This window comes from Dipodomys ordii, unplaced genomic scaffold (genome assembly GCF_000151885.1).
Source record: "Dipodomys ordii isolate 6190 unplaced genomic scaffold, Dord_2.0 Scaffold12, whole genome shotgun sequence".
NCBI lineage: Eukaryota > Metazoa > Chordata > Mammalia > Rodentia > Heteromyidae > Dipodomys > Dipodomys ordii.
This window is the reverse complement of record NW_012267228.1, coordinates 23,986,309-24,012,466: the sequence shown is the minus strand read 5'-3', so window position 1 is coordinate 24,012,466 and position 26,158 is coordinate 23,986,309. Positions and strand designations below refer to the sequence as shown.

The window sequence follows — 26,158 nt, the reverse complement described above, 5'->3', positions numbered from 1 at the left end:
AAAAAGGAAAAGAAAGGAAAGAAGACACTATTGCGGTATGTGTTGTTTTTCCCCCTTTGGTGTGGCTCCTTTCGCTTAGCATAATTATTCATTCATGTCATTGTGCACATTACAGTTATCTTCTTTCCCTTGCTCAGGTCTGTTCTGTGTGAATACTCCACGTGGTTCATCCATCCACTTGTTACTAGTCTGTGGGTTATTTCCAAATTTGGACAATTATATATAAACCTGGTATAAAGATCCAGATGTAACAAAGGACTTCCACTCATCTGGTAGAATCACTACTAAATCACCCCATGCTGCTGATCACATGTATGGAGTCAGGGAAAAAACTTATAACAGGGGGACCCATCAGCTGCACTGGACATTGACCAAAATGAACTAAGCAACTCAATGGCAGCGATGGGAGGGAGGGAACGAGTGGAAAAGAGGGAACAGCTGATGCTCTGCAAAACAACAGAAATGTACATATCACCCAATGTGGAAGAAATAACTGTACTGCAAAGCTCATAGAACTCATAAATGTTATAGACTGTAATAGACAATTTGCTCCAGGAAAGTTAGAATGTGTTTGTGACTTTAACTGAGCATCACTATCCCACAATACTGTGAAATTTGGGAAATTATGTAATCACTTAATCACAATAAAAAAATTGGAAAAAAAAAAAACGATCCAGATGTCAGATGTGTTATAGCATCTGTTTTTGCTTCTTCGGGGTAATGACCTGTAAGTGGAACGGCTAGATCATATGGTAGGTAGGCACATGTTTAACTTTTCTTTCTTGTGCTGAGGACTGAATCCAGGGCCTCTCACATGCTAGTCATGTTTAACTCTGTGTGTGTGTGTGTGTGTGTGACTTGAACTCAGGGCAGAGCCTGGATACTCTCTCTTAGCTTTTGTTTGCTCACTCTTTTTTTTTTTTTTGTCATGAGGCCTGAACTCTGGGCCTGGGTGCTGTCCCTCAGCTCTTCAGCTCAAGGCTATCTGCCACTTGAGCCACAGTGCCACTTCCAGCTTTTTCTATTTATGTGGTGCTGAGGAATTGAAACCAGGGCCTCATGCTTGCAAGGCAAGTGCTCTACCACTGAGCCACCTTCCCAGCCCCAAGAGTAGCACTTTTGAGTTACACGTCCATGTTTGGCTTTTTGCTTGTTAAATGGCGAAAAGAGCCTCATGGACTTTTCTGCCTGGGCTGGCTTCAGCTCTCAGCCTCCTAAGTAGCTTGGATTACAAGTGTGAGCTGCCAGTGCCCGCTTCATGTTTAACTTTCAAAGAAATTGTTTTCCAAAGTAGGTTTGCCATTTCACATTTGCACATATATATATATGCATATATATACACACATATATATTTAAGATTGGCAAACCACTTAATGTCGAAAAAATCTCTAAGGTAGAAAGTAAAAGTTCTTAGTTTGCTTCTTTAATGATTACCCTAGTTCACTGCCAGAAATTCTTCCATGTTTTTTCTTTCCCCAGTTGTGTGCAGAGCCAGACTGAACCATGTGCTTGTTATGGATCGTCTAATTATCTGGCATCCTCTCAATCTGATATTTTAAAAAAAATTACACAAAATTTATTTAGGAGAAAGTGACTTTCTGTTAAGAAAAGATAACATTCCTCCTTCTTTTCAAAATAAAAGATTTTTTTCTAACGTATCCAATGTAACTTGGCCTTTCAGCTCTTTTGGAATGGTCCTGGAATAGCAGTCGGCCAAGCCAGTCAGCATCTTGTCTTAAAGGGATGCAGTTCAGGCAATGCAAAAACGAATTGCTAGGGTCGGTGGGGTGTGGTGATACACTCTCAATGCCGGGGAAGCTGAGGCAGGAGGATTGCAAGTTCAAGACCAGCCTAGGTTACATAGTAAGACTATGGCCTATGTATTAAGACTATGTCTAAAAAAAAAATCTCTAGAGCTGGTTACTGGTGGCTCACACCTGAAATCCTGGCTACTGAGGAGGGTGAGAACTGGAGGCTTGTGGTTCAAAGCCAGCTGAGGTAAGGAAGTCCATGAGACTCTTATCTCCAATTAACCACCAGAAAACTAGAAGAGGTGCTGTGGCTTGAAGAAATAGAGCACTGCTGGGCGCTGGTGGCTCATGTCTGTAATCCTAGCAACTCAGGAGTCTGGGATCTGAGGATCACGGTAAAAAGGCAGGAAAATCTGTGAGACTATTTTTTTTTTGGGGTCCAGTCATGGGGCCTAAACTCTGGGCCTGGGCACTGTCCCTCAGCTCTTCAGCTGAAGGCTAGCGCTCTACCACTTGAGCCACAGCGCCATTTCCGGCTTTTTTGTTTTTGCTTATGTGGTGCTAAGGAATCGAACCCAGGGCCTCCGTCATGCAAGGCAAGCGCTTTAACCACTGAGCCACCTTCCCAGCCCCTGTGAGACTCTTATCTCCAATTAATCACCAGAAAACTGTGGCTCAAGACGCAGAGCACTAACCTTGAGCTGAAGAGCTGAGGACCAGCTCCCAGGTCCAGGTCCAGAGTTCAAGGCCCATGATCAACAAAAAGAAAGAAAAAAAAAAGGAAAAGAAAATAGAGCACTAACCTTGAGCAAAAAAACTCAGGGACAAGGCCAGGCCCTTCATTCAAGCCCCATGACTGACAAACAACAACGACAACAACAACAAAAACCTCTAGGTGTTAGAAGCATGATGGGACCTGTCAGCTGGACTCTGTCTTGGTGAAAAATTAGATCAAAGGTGCAGTATATGTTTCAACTTCCCCTGGGTTGGAGCAGTGCCCTACCTCTCACTACCTCTCACTTCACATTGGGACAAGTCTGTCCCTGTGGCCACCTGAGGGGCAGTTTAGCTCCTCTCAAGACTGGCACTCTGAGAAACTGTTTAGCTTTCTGGCAACTGAATGCAACGGTATACATATATTAACATGTATTAATGCTATGGCTTGCTGCTGGCTATTTTTTTCTTTTTTTTTTAGATCCAAGATGGGGACTTGAACTTGGTACCTGACACTTTCACTCATTGACTAGCATTCTAGCAATGGAACTATGCCTCTAACCCCAATTTTCTCGTGTGTTTTGTTTGTTTGTGTTGTTGTTGTTGTTGTTTGTTTGGAGGCTCGAATTGAGGACTTGGGTGCTGTCCCTGAGCTGATCCTCTTTGTGCTCAAAGCTAGTTCTCTACCACTTGAGTCACAGCACCATTTCTGGCTTTTTCTGATTAGGGTATTGAAGAGTCTCATGGACTTCCTACCCTGGCTATCTTTGAATTGTGATCCTCAGATGTCTGCCTCTTGAGTAGCTAGGATTACAGGTGTCCACCACTGGTGCCTTACTTGCTGATTGTTTTTAAGACAAAGTCTCAGGAACTTTGTTTTTTGGTCTTGGCTGGCCTGGACTGATATCCTCCCATTCTCAACCTCTCAAGTAGCTAGGATATAGACATGAATCACCCAACCTAGTTTTTGTTGTTGTTGTTGTTGTTTGTTTTTTAAAGACAGTATCACCCTATGAATCCTAGGCTGACCTTGAACTCACAATCTTCCTACCTCAATCTCCTCAGTATTAGAATTACAGGTATGGGCCACCATGCCCAGCTGTTGCAACAAACATCTTTGGACACATATTTTGGATCAGGAGTCAGTCTAAAGAGTCTCAAGGTGTAACGTTGAGTTCTGATTGTGTGGCCCTGTGACTTGATCTGTGACTGCCAGTCAGGCCTTGCTCGACACAAATTCATAGTAGTTCCAATCACAACCTCTCTATTAGACCAGCAGGATCAAGATAAGCAGTTTCAGTCCTTGGGAGGGCTGAGCGTAAAGCCACTTCCAGGCTTGCCGGGAATAAAGACTAGAAGGGGCTAGGGGAAGCCTACACGGGGAATTGAGGCGGGGGGCGGGGGGGGGAGTGCTGTTCTATTTGGAAGGCACACTGGGTTTGTCAGGTAACTAGACAGAGCTTTCTTTAGCACAAAAGTTCTCTGTAGCATTTGTCTGCAGTAACAACAACAAACTCATACATAAATCTTAGGAAGAAGTGAAAGTCAAACTGGGTGGAGAAAGAGAGCCACACCATTTGCATTTTTTTCCTTCCAATTCCACCAAGGCCAGGGATGGAGTAAGCTTTGGCTTTGGGTTCTGCCCTGAGCTGGGCAGGCCCTGTGAGTTGAAATCAAGGTCCTCAGCAGGCCCTGCCTCCCGGTCTTGTTGAATGAACAGCACACAGATGGAATGAGCAGTGGTTGGCTTCATTCCTGTAGCCTCTGGGCAATCAAGCTGTGCTTCAAGCAGTCAGTGAGGCCTGGGTGTTCGGAGGAACTGAAGAGTTTAAGGATTTAAAGCTGCTTCTAGACTTGGTTAGACCAGGTTTTATTTTTTTTTATTTTTAATTTATATATTTATTCTTTTTTTCTTTCTTTCTTCCTTTCTTTCTTCTTCTTTCCTTCTTTCCTGCTTTCTTGCTTTCTTTCTTTTTGTCAGTTGTGGGGCTTGAACTCTGGGCCTGAGTGCTGTCCCTCAGCTCTTCAGCTCAAGGTGAGTGCTCTACCACTTGAGCCACAGTGCCACTTGTGGTTTTCTGGTAGTTTGTTGGAGATGAGAGTCTCATGGAGGGCTGGGAAGGTGGCTCAGTGGTAGAGCACTTGCCTTGCATGCATGAGGCCCTGGGTTCGATTCCTCAGTACCACATAAGCAGAAAATTAAAAAAGCTGGAAGTGATGCTATGGCTCAAGTGGTAGAGCGCTAGCCTTGAACTGAAGAGCTGAGGGACAGCGCCCAGGCCCAGAGTTCAGGCCCCATGACCTGACCCCCCATCCCTCCCCCCAAAAAAGAGTCTCATGGACCTTTTCCTGTCCAGGGTTAGCTTTGAACTGTGATCCTCAGATCACAGCCTACTGAGTAGCTAGGATTATAGGCATGAGCACCGGTGCCTGGCTATATTTATTCTTTTGGTCAGGCCTGGGCCTTGAACTCTGAGCCTGAGTGCTGTCCCTATACTCCTTTACCATTTGAGCTATATGACCACTTCTGTGACTAGTTGAAGATGAGTCTCAAGGACTTTCCTGCCCGTGCTGGCTTTGAACCACAATCCTGGGATCTCAGCCTTCTGAGTAGCTAGGATTACAGGTGTGAGCCACTGGCACATGGCTTTCATATCATTCATTCATTCTTTCTTTCTTTTTTGTCGGTCATGGTGCCTGAACTCTGGGCCTGATCGCTGCCCTCAGCTCTTCAGCTGTAGACCAGCCCTCTACCACTTGAGCCTCAGCCCCACTTCCAGCTTATGTGGTGCTGAGGAATTGAACCCAGGGCCTCATGCATGCAAGGCAAGCACTCTACCACTGAGCTACTTTCCCAGCCCCTCATATCATTCTTGAGGGAAAAAAAATGTCTTTTGGCCAGTCCTGAGGCTTGAACTCAGGGCCCAGGCACTGTCCTTGAACTTCTTTTTTCTCAAGGCTAGCACTCTACCACGTGAGCCACAGCACCACTTCCAGCTTTCTCTATTTATGTGGTACGGAGGAATCAAACCCAGGGCTTCATGCATTCTAGGCAAGCACTCTACCACTAAGCCATATTCCCAGCCCGAGAAAAAGTTTTTAAAAGATGATTGTTGTTAAGGTGCTTATGTGCTCTCTCAAAGTCAGGCATAGTGATGCAGGCATGGAATTCCAGTACTTGGGAGGTTGAAGTGGGAGGATCAGGAGAATTAGGAGTTTGAGTCCAGCCTGGATTACATATCAAGACTCTGTCTCAAACAAACAACTATACAGCCGGACACTAGTGGCTCATGCACAAAGTCCTAGCTAGTAAAGAAGCTGCCATCTGGAGTGTTGCTGTTTGAAGCCAGCTGTGCAGAAAAGTCCATGAGACATCATCTTCCATTAACAAGCAAAAAGGTGGGCTGGAGGTATGGCTCAAGTGGTAGAGTGCCAGCTCTAAGCAACCAAGCCAAGCAAGTGCACAAGACCCTGAATTCAAGCCCTATTACTGACACACCATACTCACAAAATGCCTTACCTTAGCTTTTGGGCTGGTAGTGGAAAAGTTGGGGTGAGAGAGCCAATGCCTTCTTTAAGAAGCATGCCTGCCAGCAACCTCCATCTTATCTCAGGGCCAGGCTGGCAGGATCCTTTGGAACTTCAGACTCTATCAGCTTTCTTTGGGAAGGCTTGCTCTCCCAGCACCCTCCTCCCCTTCCCACAGAGCAGCTTTCTCCATGCAAGGACCTAGTTGGGCTTAGGTCCCCACAGCCAGTATTAGAGCTCTCTCGGTGTGTGTGTGTGTGTGTGTGTGTGTGTGTGTGTGTGTGTGTGTGTGTGTGTACTGTCACCTTTCCAGTGAGTTGCTAGGGGTATGGGCTTCCTTCCCTGGGGGGGAGAGGCTGAGCAAATATTTTAGGATAGATTTTGCTTTCCTTTCTTGCCAACAGGGTGTGGACAGTGGAGTAAAATTACCACTAGGAAGGCCCCACCCTGGGGCAAAGAGGCCTGGAACTCCACCCTGCAGAGAAGGCCAGTGGTTTTGCAAGGCCAGGTTCCCTTATCTTATCTTTGTTCCCTGTGGAAAGAGGGCTTCACCCTCTGGAACTTGGTGTCAGGGATGGAGTTTAATGATAGAGAGCCCAACAACCTTAGCTCTCACTAGGCCGTGGGCTGGATCCCCAGACCTCAAAACCAACTAAAGTCAATACGTATCAATGGATGTGCAGCTTTCAGCCCAGGTTTTTTGGGTAATTATGATATAGCTGCAGCAGCCCTTCGGAGGGCATTTCTATGCTGCATGCTCTAGCTGTTTCTCACTGATTCACACTAGTGTACTTTGTTCAGTGTTGTTCCAGCTGGTCATTTGGGGGACAGAAGCAAAGTCCTGGAGCTTCATGTATCTGCTTTAATTTTTTCCATCTTCTAGAGCTGGGAATCAAATTTAAGACCCCCTTTCCTACCCCACTAGTAGAGGGCTTTATGATTGTGTTACATTCCCAGCCCCAGGCCCCGGTACTAAATCATGACTACGGCCTTGCTTCACATCTGTGCTCTGCTGCTTAGTGACCTTAAGCATAGAACTACCTCTGCCTGCCTCAATTTCCTCACCTAAAAATGGGAACAATCATACCTCCTAGGGGTATGTGAACACTGAATGAGATAATGCCAGCACTCCCAAGGTGGTAGCTTCTTTTTCGTGTGTGTGTGTGTGTGTGTGTGTGTGTGTGTGTGTGTGTGTGAGTATACCAGTATTTGGGCTAGAAATCAGGGCCTGGGAGCAGTTCTTTAGCCTTTTTGCTCAAGGCTGGTGCTCTACCACATGGACCACAGCTCTACTTCCAGTTTTTTGCTGGTTAATTGGAGATAAGACTCTCTGGGACTTTTTTGCCTGAACCAGCTTTGAACCTTAATCCTTAGATCTCAGCCTCCTGAGTACCTAGGATTACAGATGTGAGCTACCAAGGTCTGGCTCTATTATTACTGCTATTTTAAAGTATTATCAATATCCTAATATGTTATAATAGTAGTAAACCCCAAGATAGCAGAGAATTGAGATTCTCCTGGGAGGTCCCTCATACACTGAAGTTCCAGAGGTGGATTTCACAGACAGGGATAGAAGCCCCACGGTCAGGACTCTAGACATGTACTGCACATCTCCAACTTACGAACTGGCTTATTCACCATCAAGTGTTTCTATCCCTGCACTATCCACTATGATAGCCACTAGCAGATGAGGTGACCGTTCAGAGGTGATACATGTAATAAGCAGAACATATACATCACTTCAGACATTGACTTCAGTCCCCAGCCCTGCAAAAACAAGCAGGCAAACAAAAAAAAGTACACACTGAGCCAGGTGCAGCTGGCTCACACCAGTAATCCTAGCTGCATAGAAGGCTGAGAGCTGAGGATCCAAGTTCAAAGCCTCAGGCAGGAAAGTCAGGGAGACTCCTATCTCCAATTAACCACCAAAAAGCTAAAAGTGGAGCTATGGCTCAAGTGGTAGAGCCTGGACTGGAAAAAAGCTGAGAGATAGCACCTAGACCCAGGGTTCAAACCCCAGTACTAGAGAAAAAAAATGGGGAGAGGGGAAGGAAGCACACATCAGATTTGAAAGAACCAAAGGAGAAGAAACTTGAAAGCATTTGCAAATATTGATTGCTTGTTGACATGATGGTGTTGTGCATGTATTGGAGGTTCTGGTTTGCCAGGGGTTCTCCTGCTTTTAGCACTGAAAGACCTGCATCTCAAGAAATGCCTTCATCCTGGGTTACTATGATTACTTTTATCTTTTTCTTTGAAAATGATATTTATAGAGGAATCTTACCCCATAAGTAGCCTGTTGACTGGGCTGAGTTGATCCCTCTCGCTGATAAGTTTTGCTGGATGTGTTTGGATAGAGCAAAGTATGTGAAACTGAGCTTTGGGCCTGAGGGGAAGCTGAGATTTCCAACTTTGCCTTCAGTAAATCTGCTGAGGGGGAGGGGAGTGATGAGTCCTCATGGGGACAAAGGCTAATTCCAAGGGATTAGGGGACTCTGGGGAACAGTATAACAGTGTTTAGTCTTTACCAGCTGGCCTCCAGCAAATTGCTTTGCTTAAGCACTAATGGGGGGAATGAGAATTTAAATCATCATTGAGTCCTTATTGAGCCAGGCACTACACTCTTTCCTCCAAACCTAGGTTAAGAGCCCCTTCTCTGGACCCAGGTTATCCCAAATCTTTCCTCCAGCCTTAGCTTTCAGTGATGAACATAAAGCCTGCAATCCTAGCTACTCAGGAGACTGAAATTTGAGGATTGTGTTTCAAAGTCAGCTCAGGCAGGAAAGTCCTATAGACTATTATCTCCAATTAACCGACACAAAATTGGAAGTGGTGCCGTGGCTCAAAGTGGTAGAGTGCTAGCCTTGAGTGAAAAAGCTTAGGGACAGCACCCAGGCCCTGAGTTTAAGCGCCATGACTGACAAAAAATTAAAAAAATAAGTTTATCGTAACCTATAAATGGATGATGAATGCTCCCCAGCAATGCCATCTAAGCATCACAGTCCCTGCCCATTTTATTACCCCTGCCTCAGCTTGCCTTCTTATTCTAGGATTGTTCCGGTGACTTTCTCCTTAAGGAAGATATCCTAGTGGGGAAGCAGTGGCTCACTCCTCAATCATGTTCTGAAGGCTGAGATCTGAGGATCCTGGTTGGAAGCCAGCCAGGCAGAGCATCTGAGAAATCAATCTCCAGTTAACCATCAGAAAGCTGAAAGTGGCCTGGATGCTGGTGCCTCACGCCTGTAATCCTGGCTACCCAGGAGGCTGAGATCTGAGGATCATGGTTCCAAGCCAACCTGGACAGAAAGTCCTTGAGGTTCTTATTTCCAGTTATGCAGCAAAAGCTGGTCATGGAGCTGTGGCTCCAAGTGGTAGAGTGCCAGTCTTGAGCTAAAAAGCTCAGGGACAGTGCTCTAACCCTGAGTTCAAGCCCTAGGACCCACGCTGGGAGTGGAGGCGTGGCTCTCGGAACCAAAAAAGGAGTGAAAGAAAAGATACCCTGCTGGGGTGGTAGTGGGAAGGAAGAGAGGCCCCGGGACACGTCGGAGACCCTGGGCGCAGTGCCCTCTTCGGGAGGCAGGGGGCGAGCGTGGCCAGGGAGTTCTAGCTCTGGGGTCGGACGGGGCGGGGCTCTGGAGGGCGGGGCGTCGCAGCGCGCAGGCGCGGGGCCAGGCGCCTCTCGCGCTTTGGGTCGGGCGACCTCAGAGCAGCTCCGGCCGCGGCTCTGGTAGCAGCGAGTTCGAGCCCTACTCCCGCTCCGCTTTGGTTCTCTCTCCCTTGGCCTGTGGGCCTTCGGACACCCGTCCCGTCAGCTCGTTGCGCTTAGCGCTCTCTCCCTGCCGCCAGGATGCCGGTGACGGAGAAGGACCTGGCGGAGGACGCGCCGTGGAAGAAGATCCAACAGAACACGTTCACGCGCTGGTGCAACGAGCACCTGAAGTGCGTGAACAAGCGCATCGGGAACCTGCAGACCGACCTGAGCGACGGGCTGCGGCTCATCGCGCTGCTCGAGGTGCTCAGCCAGAAGCGCATGTACCGCAAGTACCACCAGCGGCCCACCTTCCGCCAGATGCAGCTGGAGAACGTGTCCGTGGCGCTCGAGTTCCTGGACCACGAGAGCATCAAGCTCGTGTCCATCGGTGAGCGCCCTGGGCCAGCCCTGGCACCGGCGGGGGGGGCCGTCTTCCCGCCCGTGCGCCCCCGCCACACGCGGGGTCTCCCTGCGGTGCGCCCCACCGCCCCGCCCAGGCCTGGGGAGTCACCATGGGGACTGGGGAATCTAAGGACTCAGGTGCCACCCCCGGTGCCATCCCTGGGCTGCGCCCCCCGCCGTGCGTCCTGGAGTTAGCTGTGGGGTACCCGAGGGCGAGGATGGAGACGTGCGTTCTCTCTGCGCCTGGGGCGCCTGGGCTGGGGGAGATCGGGACCCGGGTCTGTGGTTCGTCCCCGTGGGCGGGTCCCGGAGGACTCGTGGGGTGCACCCGGGCCTGTGCACTGGCTGCCCCTGAATGGGCGTTGGCTCGGAGTCGGGCCGCGGAGACCCGGGAGGGAGCGTTCACCGCCGGGGACCTCCGCGCCTGGGTGCGGACGGGAGCTGGCGCGCGCCCCCGCCGTCGGGCAGGGCGAGGGGACGCGCTGCGGAGCGGATCGCGGAGGTGTGTCCTCCCGGCTCCCGCGCGCCGCCTGCGCTGCTCGCCGCTGGCTGGGATGGTTTGGAGACTCGGAGGTGGTGTGAAGTAGTCATTAACCCCCCCACCCTTCACACACACACACACACACACACACACACACACACACACACACACACACGGTGGAGAGCCCAGCTGGCCACTCTACCGTCTTCCAGGTTCATCGCAGTCATCTCAGCGGCGGAGGGGGCCTGAGACCCCTTTTACAGATGGCAGGTCCGGAGAGTTGACTTATCCAAGGTCACACGAGTAGGGGCCAGACAATTGGAGACAATTGGGAGTTTGTTTTCCTCTCCCCCTCCCCCCCACCCTCATAATCTTCCTGAGAGGGGAAGGGGAGTTGGATTTGTGGCACCTCTTCCCCCCCCTGGCTCCCCCCCCCCCACGCCCTGCACCGAGGAGCAAGAATGGGGATGCGGTCTCTCTTATGACCTGGGGTAGTTGAGGGCTTCTGAGAGGGTCACTGAGGCTGAGGTTGGGGCTTGTTATACTAGGGACAATATAATGTATGTTCATGTGTGTCCATTGTCAGCACACATACACTAGGCATGTAGGAGCGCACTGTATGAATGTACTCTGTATATTTAAAGAGTAGATGTGCAGTGTGAATGTGCAATTATGTATAGTGTGTGTGTGTGAGAGAGAGAGAGAGAGAGATAAAGAGAGAGGGAGAGAGAGAGAGAGAAAGAGAGAGAGAGTTAGAGTTTGTCTTTCTGGGGAAATACTGACCTGGGGCTGGGGTCTCTTCCTGAGGAAACCAGGTCATTCTAACCACTACAGCCAGAAAGAAAGGACTCCAGTCAAAAAAGGGTGTGGCTGCTGGGACTTTCTCCGGTGCAAAAGGGGTTCCCTCTGGGCTGAGCCGCCTGGCAGCCTTGCCCTCCCCCACACCTGTCCTAGCAGGTAGAGCCGCTTCCTGCTTCCTGGGCCTAGGCAGCTGCTGCTACCCAGCCAGACTCCGCAGGCCTCTCCTCCCAGGGCTGGTGTCTCTGCAGAGGGGAGCTTGGGGTGGGGGAAGCTGTTGTCTTTTTTTGGGGGGGGTTCTTTCCTTATGTTGGAGAACCTCAGAATTCTGGAACTCTTTCCTCTTCTGAGGAATGAATCTCAAGGTCTCAACTTGGATCTATTCTTCTTTGTTTAAAAAAGTGTGTATTTATTTAATTAACTGAGCAAAGAAACTTAAAGTAAACCAGGAGTATCCAAACATGACATAGAATCTCTTAAAAAAGAAAAAAAGGAAGAAAAAAGAAACCACAATTCAGAAAAAACTCTGGGCTGCCTAATTGACCAACTATTTATACAGCAGCAGCTGTGTCCAGCATGGCTTTGCTTTAGTGCTCTGGGCTTGGGTATCTCATTCTCCAAGCTGGACAGTGCTAAAGGCCACCTTTACATTTTTCTACTTGGTCCTTGTAATTTTCATTCCTGAAACCATTCAGGGCCTCAGGCCTCCATTGCCCTGGCATTGCAGGAATGGTTTCCTTTCCTCTACTGGTGGGGCTGTGCGCTGCTGACAGCCTTTTTTTAGACCACCACAATTTACATTGTGTGATTCTTCTTTTTCTTTCTTTTCTTTTGTGTTTGCTGGTCCTGGGACTTGAAATCAGGACACTGTCCCTCAGCTTTTTCACTTAAGGCTAGGGCTCTACCACCTGAGCCACAGCTACATTTCCAGCTTTTTTTTTTTTTTTTTTGGTTTGTTAGAGATAAGCATCTCATGGACTCTCCTGCCTGAGCTGGTTTTGAACTGTGATCCTCAGATCTCAGCTTTCTGAGTAACTAGGATTACAGGCATGAGCCACTGGCACCTGGCTTTTCATTTTTCTTTTAAAATATTGCTTGGTTCATATTCCCCAAGGTGGCGTTCCTGGGTCAATGGGCATGACCACATATATGACTCCTGCCTAGTTGCTGTCCAGAAAGATCTCATAGCAAACAGGTTTCCAGCCTCTAGAGACAGATAGTCATGCAAGTTGCCCAGAGGGCTAAAGCCTGAGTCCTCTTCCCACTGCTTCTGGGACAATACTGAAAAAGACGTCAGTTCATGTATTCATTGCTGATATAATGTTGGCTTGGACTGAGAGTGATGCTAGCTAGTTCCATTTGGAGCATGCCAGGTATTTATTGTATTATATTGATTCCTGCCATTGAATACCCATGAAAGTCATTGACGGATAGCAATTCTTACCCTTTTCAATAGAGATCTTTTCTGAAAACTCTGGAAGGGTAAAGTTTGGCTCTATCCTGCCTGCCATATGGAAAGTACTAAGAAAGTGGTTGCTGTGGTTACTGTTGATGTTGCTTGTATTATTGTCCCTAAAGAAGGGAAATGGGAGGGAAGTAACTTGTAGAAGTGACCCAGCTAAGCAACCCCATTGCTGTGATCAGAACTCAGGTTTCCCAAGCGATTTAACTTGAGCCTTGACTTGACTTTGCTTCTTATGTCAGAGAGTGGTAAAACTGAGCCCTCCTTCCTCTATCAAAGGGCCCCTAATCCACTAGCTTTTTTTTTTAAGGTCTGGGTTGTTGGGATGACAACTGGATACCCATACTTTAAATCTCTCTCATCAGAGAAGACAGCTCTCTGTGAGTGATAGGATTAGTGCTCTGAGCTATAAAGAAGGTCTTAGGATTTGAATTTAGTGTCACCTTAGGAGGTGGGGTCAGCTGGCCTTGATCTGTTGATGAATGCCTGCTGTATTATCAGTCTTCATTGGTGTGTGTGTGCACACGAGCGTCATGTGTGTGCCTGGGTGCTGTCCCTGAGATCTTTTACTCAGGGCTAGTGCTCTACCACTTTGAGCCACAGCACCACTTCCAGTTTTCTGGTGGTTAATTGGAGATAAGTCTCACTTCCTACCTGGGCTGGCTTTGAATCTTGATCCTTAGATCTCAGCCCCCCTGAGTAGCTAGGATTACAGGAATGATCTACCAGTGCTCTGCTTATTGGTGTTTTTTGTTCTTGTTTTTGAGATTGCCTGATATCAGTACATCATGTTTTGCTCCATAATGAGAGACCATACCATTGGATGAATACAGGGTTTTATGGGTCTTGGGTAACTCCCAACAATATACATTATGGGAGCCATCAGAATTGTGTATATGAGTCTGCTTATGAGACCACAGGATACCAGAGGGCTGGCATGTCTGTCTAGAATCCACTGAAAAGTCAACTCTGCCTATTTAATTACTCACATTTGTGGTTCATCAGAAGATGGGCCCACCCTAAAGCTCCATCCCAAAGTTGAAAATGTTTCTTTACTTTCTTGTTATAGCTGGAGATTTCAGCATATTTAGCTCTACTTGTTTGCTAGGGCTGGCAGTTTTATTTACTTGTCTTTCCAGAAATCTTTCTGACTCTGGGCAGCCTAGCTAACTTGGAGAAAAAAGGGTCTCCCAGAGTCTCATTGACTTTCCTGCTTCAGGTGGCTTCTAGCTGTGATCCTCTGATCGCAGCCTCCTGAATAGCAAGGATTACAGGTTTGAGATACAGATAGTGACTGATGGATGTGGCCTGACCCTAAATGCTTAATTTACCTGCATGTGGGCCAGCTCAGGAAGGTCGCTGGGCGGGGTCTTTTTGTGTGCGTGTTGGGGGTGGAGGAGGGTGGGTGGGGGGTGGGGATAGTGAATTAATTACTGTTCTACCCAATGCCTTTCTCTTATCTCCCCCTTTTGTCTCATCACCATTGAATTAGGTACCCAAAACTCAAGTAAGTTCTGCTTCTTGTTTATCTGTGTGCTTTGGACACAATGTAGTCCAAACCCAGAGAACACTTAAAAAGTAGTGAAGTGAGATACTTTGTTACAATCAACAAGTCCTGTGCCGCTTGCAACAATGTAGCACATGACTATATAGGGTTAAGGGTGAGGAGTCTTGATGCAAATCCCACTTGTCACAAAGTAGCTATTAAGAAATTTCTGAGAAGTGGTGCTGTGGCTCAAGTGATAGAGGCTAGCCTTGAGCTGAAGAGCTGAGGGACAGCGCCCAGGCCCAGAGTTCAAGCCCTATGACCGACAAAAACAAAGAAAAAAGAAATTATTGCTAAAATGAGGATAATAACTACTTCTTTGAAAGGTTGTTGTAAAGGTGGAACAAGTTCATATGTTAAGAAAATGCTTGGGACAGGTTCAAGGTATATAATAAGTGCTCTGTGAATACTTGTTGACTAAACAAGGTACCATCCCATAATATTCTCAGAAGTCAAGCTGCAGGACTTGCATGCTGAAGGGACATTTAAAGTCAGCGCCACACGGGGAGATCAGCTTGTGAGCTGATGTTGAGCCTCCTCCTTGCCAAGATAGAGTTGGGAGCTGTCTAAAGGGTGCCCCCCCTGGGAGAAGGGTGACCCCGGTATGTTATGGCTGCCTCAGGGGCCTATTCACACCCACTTTGTTTCCGAGCTGGACAGGAGCTCCAGGCGGCTGGTCATTCCAACTTTCCACCCCGGTCAGGAATATCTGGGCCAAATCACTTCCAGATGGTGGTCCGGCCTCTGCCGTGTTCCTCTAGCAACAGCAGGGCCGGCATGCCAGCCAGCAGCCGCCTTCATTCTTGGAGAGTGTGCTTTCGGAAGGAGGACTTTGATTTGGAGCCAAGTATGCCTGCAGGCCCTCCCACCCACGGGCCTGGGCGCTGCGCTGAGAGGCGGACATCCCGGGCTGCCGGCTTATTGAGGGTTGGTTGTCTTGTTTTTCAGAGCAGTAGATGCTCAGAGTTGCCTCCAGCAGCTCCATGGCCACCGGTCCCATTCATCTTGCACACAGTCATCTGTATTCAGCCTCCATGTCCACACTGATGAGGCTCTACAGAAAGCCTCATGATTCAGGGCATGGGCCTGAAGCTGGCCTACCTGGATTGTGATCCCCACTATTCTCCTAATCGCTGTGCAGCTCTGGCTTAGGGTTTTAGCTTTTCTGAGTCTGTTTCTCTATAACTTGTAGGAACACTGTAGCTCTGACTTAATGACAGCATTATATTTGATTAGGTTAAGTTAAATAACAGAATACTAATATTATCATTATTAATACTGTGTGTGTGTGTGTGTGTGTGTGTGTATTTGTGGTGGTACTGAGGTTTGAACCCAGGTTCTCACACATGCTGGACTGGCACTCTACACCACTTGAGCCATACCTCCCGTCTTTTTTTTCTTCTGTCTCTGTTGGTCTCTGCTTCCTTCTCAATCTCTCTCTCTCTCTCTCTTTCTTGCTGTTTGTTTTTGAGATAGGGTCTCAAGAACGTACTACAGTGGTCCCCAACCTCAATCTTTCTGCTCTTAGCCTCTCCAGTAGTTAGGATTACAGGTGTGAGTCACTGGCATTCATCCTGTGGTTTTTTGTTTGTTTGTTGTTGTTTTGAGACTGTCTCGAGACCAGCTTAAGCTGGTCTTGAACTTCTGCTCCTCCTGTCTCAGCCTTTAAAGAGTGCTGGGATTGTAGGAATGTTCCACCACACTGTGCTTTTGAACCCCAGCCCAGATCTTTGTTCTGCAGCCAGTTGAGTGTGTTGGAATCCTGTTGCTTTTGTCTGCTATTAAGACTAATTCTGAACCAAATACAATTCTAGTTGCAAAAGCCCATAGGAGGGCTGGGAAGGTGGCTCAGTAGTAGAGTCCTTGCCTTGCATGCATAAGGCCCTGGATTCAATTCCTCAGCACCACATAAGCAGAAAAAGCTGGAAGTGGTGCTGTGGCTCAAGTGGTAGAGTGTTAGCCTTGAGCTGAAGAGCTGAGGGACAGCGCCCAGGCCCGGAATTCAGGCCCCATGACCACCACCACCACCACCACTGACAACAAAAAGCCCATAGGAATAATGAGAGTCATGTCCACTGCCTTCCTCACACTCTGCCCTGAGGGGCGAATGGCCAGTTATTGGGAGAGCAGCATGTAGTGGGGGCCCTATCACACCTCCAGGCACACACTCATCACCTAGGACCTGGTTTAAAATGTAAACTTGGCTGGGCGCTGGTGGCTCACGCCTGTAATCCTAGCTACTCAGGAGGCTGAGAGCTGAGGATTGTGATTCAAAGCCAGTCCAGGCAGGAAAGCCCATGAGACTATTATCTCCAATAAACCACCAGAAAACTGGAAGTGGCGCTGTGGCTCAAGTGGTAGAGCGCTAGCCTTGAGCTGAAGAGCTGAGGGACAGCGCCCAACCCAGAGTTCAGGTCCCACGACTGACCAGAAAAAGAAAAACATGTAAACTTGCTTGAGTGGGGCTGGGAAAAGGGCTGAGGTCTCCTTTTCCTACCAGCTCCGGGCCTAAGCAGTGAGGATCCAGAGGCCAGCCCCTCACAGGAGGTGCTAGAGGCTGAGGCAGGAAGTTCAAGGCCTGGGCTATGTAGTGAACTCTCCCCCCCTCTTATTTTAAGGTACTTACCTCCAGGCTGGTGTGGGCAATTTGGAAGATTCCTTGGAGGAATGGACCTTTAAGTAGAAAAGCTTGACTAAAATGAGGTGAGCAAATAGGCAGTAGGTGAGCACCAAAGAATGTGTCAGGTTGAGGGTCAAAGTACTTGGGTGAGAGGGATGTTGGAGAGGTAGGCAAGGTTATTTGCGGCTGGAAGGATGTCTGTCCAGTGACAAGTTTAGGACAGGGTGGGTGAACCCAGTCCAGGTCATCTGAGCTGGGGTGTCTCTGGTGTGGTGTTCTATCATTCCTGTCAAGGAAAACTTTAAGTATTCCCTTTTCTTATATATGTCTGGTGTGTGTGTGTGTGTGTGTGTGTGTGTGTGTGTGTGTGATATGTATATGTGTTTGTGTATCAGTGTGTATATCAAGTATTAGTAAAGCTTAGCCACTTTGGAAAAGAGATCCAAATAAATATCTATGGCCTGGTGACAGTGGCTCACACCTGTAGTCCTAGCTACTCAGGAGGCTGAGATCTGACAATCATGGTTCAAAGCCAGCCAGGGCAGGAAAGTCCAAGACTCTTATCTCCAATAAACCACTCAAAAAACAGAAGTGGTGCTGTGGCTCCAAGTAGTACAATGCTAGCTTTGAGCAGAAAAGGCTCAGGGACAGTGCACAGGCCTTGCCTTCAAGCCCCAGGACTGGCCCCCAAAATAATAATCTGTCATTTCTTGGCTATATGAATTAATATGTGTCTTTTGTATCCTTAGGGTGTCCTGAGGGCCCACATTTCTACCTTTAGTTTTTCTTTTAGTTTTGTTTGTGTGTGTGTGTGTGTGTATCTGGTGTTGGGATTCAAACCCAGAGTCTTGTGCAAAAACTAGCAAGTGGTCTAGTACTTAGCTGTTTCTGTAGCCACTTAATTTTCCTTCTTTTCCCATATTATTTTGAATTTAATTTTCTTCTTTGGTTAATCTAAGGAACTGGACCCGTGTTGTATAACCCCATCCCCCAATAAGTTTAACCGAATAAATCTGGTGGAATGAGCCATTTCAGTGTAAGTCAATGCTATTGCCTGTTTTGCAGTGATTGCAGTTGCTTTTCTTGATATTTGACTAGAAGCTAGGTTACCTTTCTGTTGTAAATCTGGTTATTCATTAACGTGTTTAGTGGTCCTAAATGAGTTTAAGCTATTCTATAGTGAGCAACAGTACTTCAGGGGTTGGGAAATGGGTTTCCCTGTGGTTTTTAGGAGCCCAGTTCACTTTCCATGGGAAATGAACTCCATGTTTTTGGAGAACTTGAGAAAGATGCAGAAAACCACAGTTTTCCTTAAGAGTTCAGTGATGAAAGGGAGAGTAGCTATGCACAGGGTAAAGGAAAAAGCTGGGTATTATTAATTAGTTTTTTTTTTTTGAAGTACTGGTAGTTTGAACTTGCTTTGCCACTTGAGCCATGCCTCCAGTCCAGCATTTTGCTGGTTATTTTTGGAGATGGAGTCTAGTGGATTGTTCCACGTGGGCCAGCTTCAAATCCTAATACTCTAGATCTCAGCCTCCTGAGTGCTGGGATTAAAGACATGTACTGTCATGCTTGGCTACTACTAGATAATGACAAAACGTACTGAAGGACAGTTGTCATCATTCATCTCCTTCCAACCAGTCTCCAAGCAGAAGAATATCCTTGACCAAACTTTCTTGTACCATATATAAGTGAAGAAATGGTGTGCTTGTTTTTTTGGGTCTAGTCGTGGGGCCTGAACTCTGGGCCTGGGCACTGTCCCTCAGCTCTTCAGCTCAAGGCTAGCGTTCTACCACTTGAGCCACAGTGCCACTTCTGGCTTTTGTTTTTTTTTTTTCTGCTTATGTGGTGCTGAGGAATCAAACCCAGGACCTCAAGCATGCAAGGCAAGCTTACCACTGAGCCACCTTCCAGCCCCTGTTTGTTTGTTTTTGCTTAATCAGTACTGGTGATAATTCTGAATTATTTTGACAGAGCATCTGATTTAACCTGGTTTTTTCTAAGCAGTGCAGCAGGTAGAAAGCTTGACAGGGAAGACCCTTGTCCTTCATTTTCCTAAGGCTGTTCTTGGTACCAGTAATGCATACCGATGTTGCTGCTTGTGTGCACAGTGTTGACGTGATGTTCTCATCCAGCTTCATATATACATAAAATATAGAGTATGTTTGCATGTCTCCTCTGCTGAGCATTGTCTGCATGCCTTTTGTTACTTCCAGTCCTTATTCCAAACTCTTCAAGTCTTTATTTATTGAAACAGAGTTTTCCTACGTAGCCCAGGCTGGCTTCAAAACTCATCCTTCTGCTTTAGCCTACTTAGTGCTGGAAGTAAAGGAATGTGCCACCATAACCAGCTACGAGTAGCTTCTTTCTTTTTTGTCTGTTGTGGGACTTGAACGCAAGGCCTGAGTACTATTCCTGAGCTCTTTTGCTCAAAGCTAGTGCTCTACCACTTTGAGACACAGCTCCATGTCAAGTTTTCTGGTGTTAATTAGAGATAAGAGTATCATGAGCTCACTCCTGTAATCCTAGCTACTAAGGAGGTTGAGATCTGAGGATCATGGTTCAAAGCCAGCCCAGGCAGCAAAGTCCATGAGACTCTTATCTCCAATAAACCACCAGAAATCTGGAAGGGGCACTGTGGCTCAAGTGGTAGAATGCTTGCCTTGAGCTGAAGAGGTGAAGGACAGCGCCCAGGCTCAGAGTTCAGGCCCCAGGACTGACCAAAAAAAAAAGAGAATATCATGGACTTTCCTGCTCCATCTGGCTTTGAACTGTGATCCTCAGATCTCAGCCTCCTGAGTAGCTTACACGCATGAGCTATCGATGCTCGGCAATCTTTTTATTCTTATAGATGAGAAAAGCAAGACACAGACCTGCCTCACCCCACAGGTTGGGCTTAATGCTTCCCCTGCATCATGCTGTTAAGTATTTTTATGTGTCTATGCTTGGCTTGTACACATTGTAAGGTAAAGTAGGTTGATTGTATAGTGAGAGGGGGTAGGAAGGACTGTTTTCTACTTGTGTCAGTTGTGTTTGGTTTGTATCATGGTTTGTTTTCCTCCAAACGTTACACATTTGTGCTTGATTAATGTGATGCTGAAATTGCCTTCCATAAGACAAAACTTCTGGGTTCCATCCTTTGATCGGGGCCTTTCCCACAGTTTCTGGAGCCATTTCTCTTTCCTGGCCATTAGTTTCCTAGGGCAGTGACATCATTGCAAATGTAGACAGTAGGGGCCAGCTAAATAAAAGTTGCTTTGCTTGGAGGGGGCTGGGCAGCACTTGTGGTGTGAGGCCAGAAGACAGAGGTGAGAAAGGGGGTGTCTTTGGAATTCCTCCTGGCTTCTCTCCTGCATCCGAGGGGCTCCAGTGCATCCCACAAGGCAGGGGTATGTATGTGACACCACACACACACGTGTGTGTGTGTGTGTGTGTGTGTGTGTGTGTGTCTGTGTCTGTGTTGGGGAGAGTCAGCATGCCAGGAGATCTTGGTGACAGTGGACATTGGCCCAGCTGGGATCTATTAAAATGACTCAACCACATCCCTTCCCTGTGCTACCTTTAAACATTAACCTGGGAGAGGGTGCCTTTCTTTCTTGACCTGGCACTGGCCTTTGTCAGGCTGGTGGCTCTGGCCCAGTGTCCAGCTTGCTTGCAATCCAAACAAGAGGCATTGTGCTCAGTTTTAGGCAGTCTCGTCGACAGGCTGCTCGTGGCTCCCACAGCAGCTGGGAGCCGGGCCTGTTCCCCAAGGGCTTCTCTGAGAGAAGGTGGTGTGTTTAGCTGGTTCAGCGCTCAGCCTCCACAGCCGCGCAGGGCTGGCTTGTTGAAAGGTCTGGGCGTTAACACAACACTCCTGTTCTCCTTCTCTGAAGGCCCTTTATGCTGGCATGAATTCCTTTTCTCATGGAGATCTGAAAGCTCTTTTGACTAAATGGGTCACCTTTCTGGGTATTTTCATAAGGCCCAGGCAGCCTTTGCCATGCCAGACAACTTTTCTGGAATTTCCTTTTAGATATAAAGGCAACCAATGAGGTAGAATTTATTTGGAACCTGGAGTGGAATGTTGGCATTCTCACTATATAGGGAAGTGGGTGGGGATTTGTGGCAGGGCAGTGTAAATTTGCTGTGGCGCATGCATTCAGATTTTTGGATGCACGAGGCCTGCAACAGGGCCTCCTTCTGCCTTGTGCCGAGTGGACATTAGACTCCACAAGGTTTCCAGTGACTACAATCAGATCCTTGATGTCTCCTTTAGGTATTCCCTCAAGAAAACAGTCCAGCTCCTATCAGGCTGGTATTATGCTTGTGTGATTTGAGTGTAAGTCACTTCCTTGTGCCTCCCTGTAGTAACTTATCAGATTCTAAGGAAACAAGAATGATTTGGCTTTCTGCAGCTTATCAGGGTGCTGGCTGCACCTGGGACTTCTTGCCTGAGAACAAAGTGATTGTATGTAGTCTTCCTTGGGGTAAAGCAGCTAGAGGTAGAGAGGGAGGACTTCAGGGGCTGAGACTCTAAAAGGCCTTTTGCCACTTGGCAGTTCCAGGAATTGAGCAGAGTTCTGGATTCTACCTACAAGATACGTTTTCACATGAGGGCAGTGGGCAGATGCATGAAGGGCAGGAACCACTAGCTGAACTTCTTCATGGTGGGGGGGAGGGCAAAATGCACGGAGAGCCAGGCATTGGTGGCACACACCTGTAATCCCAGCCACTCAGGAAAGGCTCAGATCTGAGGATTGCAATATAAAGCCAGAAAAAAAAAAGTCCAATAGACTCATCTCTAATTAACCACCAAAACCAGCTGGAAATGGAGTATGTCTCAAGTGGTAGAGTGCCAGCCTGGAGCAGCAAAGTTCTAAGGGACAGTGTCCAGGCCTTGAGTTCAAGCCCCAGTACCAAAAAAAAAAATGAAACAGTGTGTTCTGTGCCCAGGAGCCTTGGTGGGTCCTGGCTCGGAAGCGCCTGTATGTGGCTTGTCACATTCCTCATCTCAGCTGAACGAGCCAGCTGGCACCTGGGGTGCTCCTGGGTCTGGGAGCCCTTTACTGAAGGCATCCACGTGTCATATTACACTTCCTGCAGGCCTGCCTCTCACCATAACCGGCTCTCTGTCCCTGTTCCTTGGCCTTCGTGTTGGGCATTCATGGAGAGTTACTCCCTAGTTGAAGGCCAGACCCTCCTCTTGGCCCTAGTGCTCTTCTCCCCCTGTTTCCCCCATATCCTTACATGAATACTGTTCTTATATTGACTTGTTTGCAATGCTTCTGTTTGAAGAAAACGCAAAGCATTGGGCCCTTGCAGCCTGTAGTGAAGCAGGAATGATGTCCAGTAGAACTGGACATGGTGCCCCTGTGGTGGTACCACCTTGGGTTTGGGGACTGTGACGTGGAGCCTGGAGACCTCAGCACTTCAGAGGCCTCTTCCCTGGACATCGATGGTTTGAGAACAAGGTCTTTTCCTAGTTGCCCGTGAAGTTCCAGAAACAAATGTAATAAGAAGCCACTGAGAGCCACAGTAATCACAGTATCAGTTTCAGGAGACACAGGGACTATGTATGGAGCTCATTCACTGTGTACCAGGCATGCGATTAATGCTTCCCCACAGTAGCTAAAGGAAACCTCATGGCAACTCTGCAGCGTAGTTATTGTAGTAATCTGTTATACTGATGAAGATGAGGAGACCAAGGCACACCCCGCCTAGCAAGTGGGGATGTGCAATACGCCTATTACTCAAACTCTCTTTTGAGATTAAAATCTTGTCCCATTGGCTTTCCCTTGAAAGCCTTCGGCTTGGCTCAGAAGTCTTTGAGATTTACTTCCAATGCTCAATTTTAATTTTTTTTTTGGTTAGTACAAAATTCTATTTGTTAGCCAAGCACCAATGGCACACATGTTTAATAATCCTAGCTACTCAGGAGGCTGAGAGATCTGAGGGCCTTGATTCAAAGCCGGCCCTGGTAGGAAAGTCTGGGAGACTCCTATCTATAATTAACAACTACAAAGGCTGGAAGTGGAACGGTGACTTAAGTGGTAGAGTGCCAGCCTTGAATGAAAATGTTAAACAAGAGTGCTTTTGTCCTTAGTTTAAGACTCAATATTGGGGAGGGTGGGAGGAAGGAGCAGAGATTTCCCCATATAACTAATGTATACTACTAAAGAGAGAGAAAGGTAGAATATTTTAGCTGGGTGCTGGTGGCTCATGCCTGTAATCCTGGCTACTCAGTTGGTTTGGATCCCGAGGATTGTGGTTTGAGGCCAGGCAGAAAAGACAGTGAGACTTTCCAAAATAACCACCAGAAAAAGCTGGGCTGGCATGGCTCAAGTGGCAGAGCAAAGCTTGAGGATCAGATGTGGATCCAGAAAAAAGAAAAATCACCTGTGAAGAACAAACTTCTTTCTCCTTTCAGAGGTTTGCTAGTCAATTGCCTTTTGGTTGGAATGTGAAGAGGGAGATACATTTTCTCAGGGAAGAAGGAGACCGGACTAGAAATGTCTTATGAAATTATTTTGGTCATAACTGATGGTGGTAACAAGATTTACTTTTGAGTTATTACTGTGGATTGGCCAGCACTAAAATTGGAGGTCTTATTAGACCCTTATTATGGTTTGGAAGTCATTATTGGTCCAGGAATTTGTACTGGCCAACCATAGAGCTTGGGTGCTTCAGCTACTTTCTGTCTCTTGAAAGTTTTTAGGACCAACTTTTATTGGAATCGCTAGGTTCTGTTAACAGCAGTTATTATGGTTGGTAACTCGTGACTTATGTCTCATGGTTCACCCAGCATAAAAATATAGAAACAGCATGGTTTTTAGTTGCTCAGCTCCATCTGCAATTTAAATATGTTTTGAAAGTGCCCAGATGAGCCAAGTATCAGTGGCTCATACCTATAATCCTAGCTACTCAGCAGACTGAGATTTGAGGATTGAGGTTCAAAGCCATCCAGGGCAGAAAAGTCTGTGAGACTCTGATTTCCAATCAACCAGCAAAAAACCAGAGTTAAAAGTGTGGCTGAAGTCATAGAATGTTGGCCTTGAGCAAAAAAAGCCAAGCTTGAGACCCCCCAGTTTAAACCCCAGTACTGGTACATGCTCATGTATGTGTTTGTGCATGTGCATGCGCGTGCGCACACGCACATACACACACACGCCAAATAAAAAAAGAACAAAAGTACGCAGATAGGTCTGGGCAGCTTGGCTCTCCCTTTGCTGCCCTTCAAGCTTCATAGTATTGGGCTCCATTTTCCCATCAGCCCTCTGGACACCACGTTCATGGAATCACACATTAGCCTTGCTGGAAATAAAGGTAATGAAATGGAAACCAGTTCCTGAGTGACTGGGATTATGGATTCTGAGTGATTGGGATCGTGGATCAGACAGACTGTGCTCTTGCTTATTGCTGTGGCAGTCAGTACTCAGCCCCCTGCTGGGCCTGGTGGAGATTTTGTGCTGGAGTCCCAATTGAGCCCAGCCCTTGTCCCAGTGAGGATTATAAGTACCCTGTGAATGGTCATTGTGCCCACTCCTCTTCTTTCCCTACCTACATCCCTCCCATGTAGCTCTGATGCTTCTGTCTTCCTCAGGCTGGAGGAGGAGGTGTCTGAAGTATCAGTGAACAGATGGGGTGGAATTACACCAAGAAATTGCCCATACATATTCCTATTGGAAAGATTCTTTTCTTTCCCCTCTTTTATAATATTACTGCTATTATTAAGATCTTGTAAAAAGGGGTTATGTTTCATAATTCAGGTAGTGAGTACATTTCTTTTTGGACAGTGTTAGTCCTTCCTTCACTTCCCCCAAGTTTCCCCCTCCCATCCCTGCCCACAAGTTGCGTAATTGGTTTTCCACATAGTGTCCACTGAGTACCATGCCTGCATTTGTTCATCCTTCCTCCATTTCTGCACCAAGTCCCCCCAGGCTTCTAAAGACTATTGTCAGAAGAAGAGGTCAGCTGAGTTCTTAGTAAGTATTAAGTAGGAACCTTGGTCCAGTGGCATTTTCTTGTCTTCTGGACAATATTACTTTTCCGGCCCGGGCTGGCCTCATACGTGCCGCAGCCTCTCTACAGAAACCTGCTCTTCTATGTGGCTTCCTCGGTTTTTCTTGTTATCTAGTTTCCTGTTTGCCTAATTGATTTTTTTCTTCTTAACTCCTTTACCCTCTCCCATTCTTTAACCTGTTCTTTCTTTTTGTCTCTTGGAATGCCTGGCCCTCCCATCTCTTTCCTGGTGTTGTTTTTTTTCAGGACCACCTGTGGAGAAATGGTCTTGTGAAAGTGGGTGTAACTGGGACATCCTCCTCACTGTTTGCTCCTGGCTCTGAGCCTCGGCTCCACCCCTTTTTAGCTGGCTACTCTAGGAATTGGTCTCCCTCCTAGAGCTGTCTTCATATGCAAAATGTGATCATAAAATACCTTCCCGGTCAGGTGTTGTGGCCTGTAGTCCTAGCGACTCAGAGAATGGGAGGGTCATTTGAGCTCCTGACTTAGACATCACCCTGGGCAACAGAGTCCTGGTCTTTAAAAGAGGTAAAGGTGGTTGAAGAGAAAGATCTGGAGTTCCAGGGCAGATTGGCTTATATAGGGTGAGACCTCAGCTATAAAGAACAGAAGCAGCTGGGCACCTGTGGCCCATATAACAGTTAAAACTGGATGCTGTTAGCTCATACCTAATCTTAGCTACTCAGGAGGCTGAGATCTGAGCATTGCGGTTCAAAGCCAGCCTGGGCAGGACAGTCCATGAGACTCATCTCCTAAAACTACTCAGAAGTGGTGCTGTGGCTCAAATGGTAAAGTACTAGCCTAGAGCACCAAAGAGGCTCAGGGACAGCTCCCAGGCTCTAAGTTCAAGTCCTAAGACTAGGGAAAAAAAAAAAAAAAAGAAAGCCAGGTGCTGGTGGCTCACGCCTGTAATCCTAGCTACCCAGGAGGCTGAGATTTTAGGATTATAGTTCAAAGCCAGCCAGGGTAGGAAAGTCCTTGAGACTCTTATCTCCAATTAACCACCAGAACACCGGAAGTGGTGCTGTGGCTCAAGTGGTAGAGAACAAGCCTTGAGCTGAAGAGCTGAGGGACAGCGCCCAGGTCCAGAGTTCAAACCCCATG

General features: G+C 47.4%; 1 protein-coding gene across 2 annotated transcripts in view; it reads left to right on the top strand.

Moving 5' to 3' along the window:
- The first annotated feature begins 9,716 nt into the window (after positions 1 to 9,716).
- Positions 9,717 to 26,158, top strand: part of Flnb (filamin B, beta) — a 152,507-nt gene continuing 136,065 nt past the window's right edge. For both annotated transcript variants that reach the window (XM_013010498.1, XM_013010497.1), the window contains exon 1: positions 9,717 to 10,132. In XM_013010498.1, the coding sequence (XP_012865952.1) occupies positions 9,841 to 10,132 (292 nt within the window). In that variant the 5' untranslated portion in view covers positions 9,717 to 9,840. The remainder of the gene's footprint in view (positions 10,133 to 26,158) is intronic.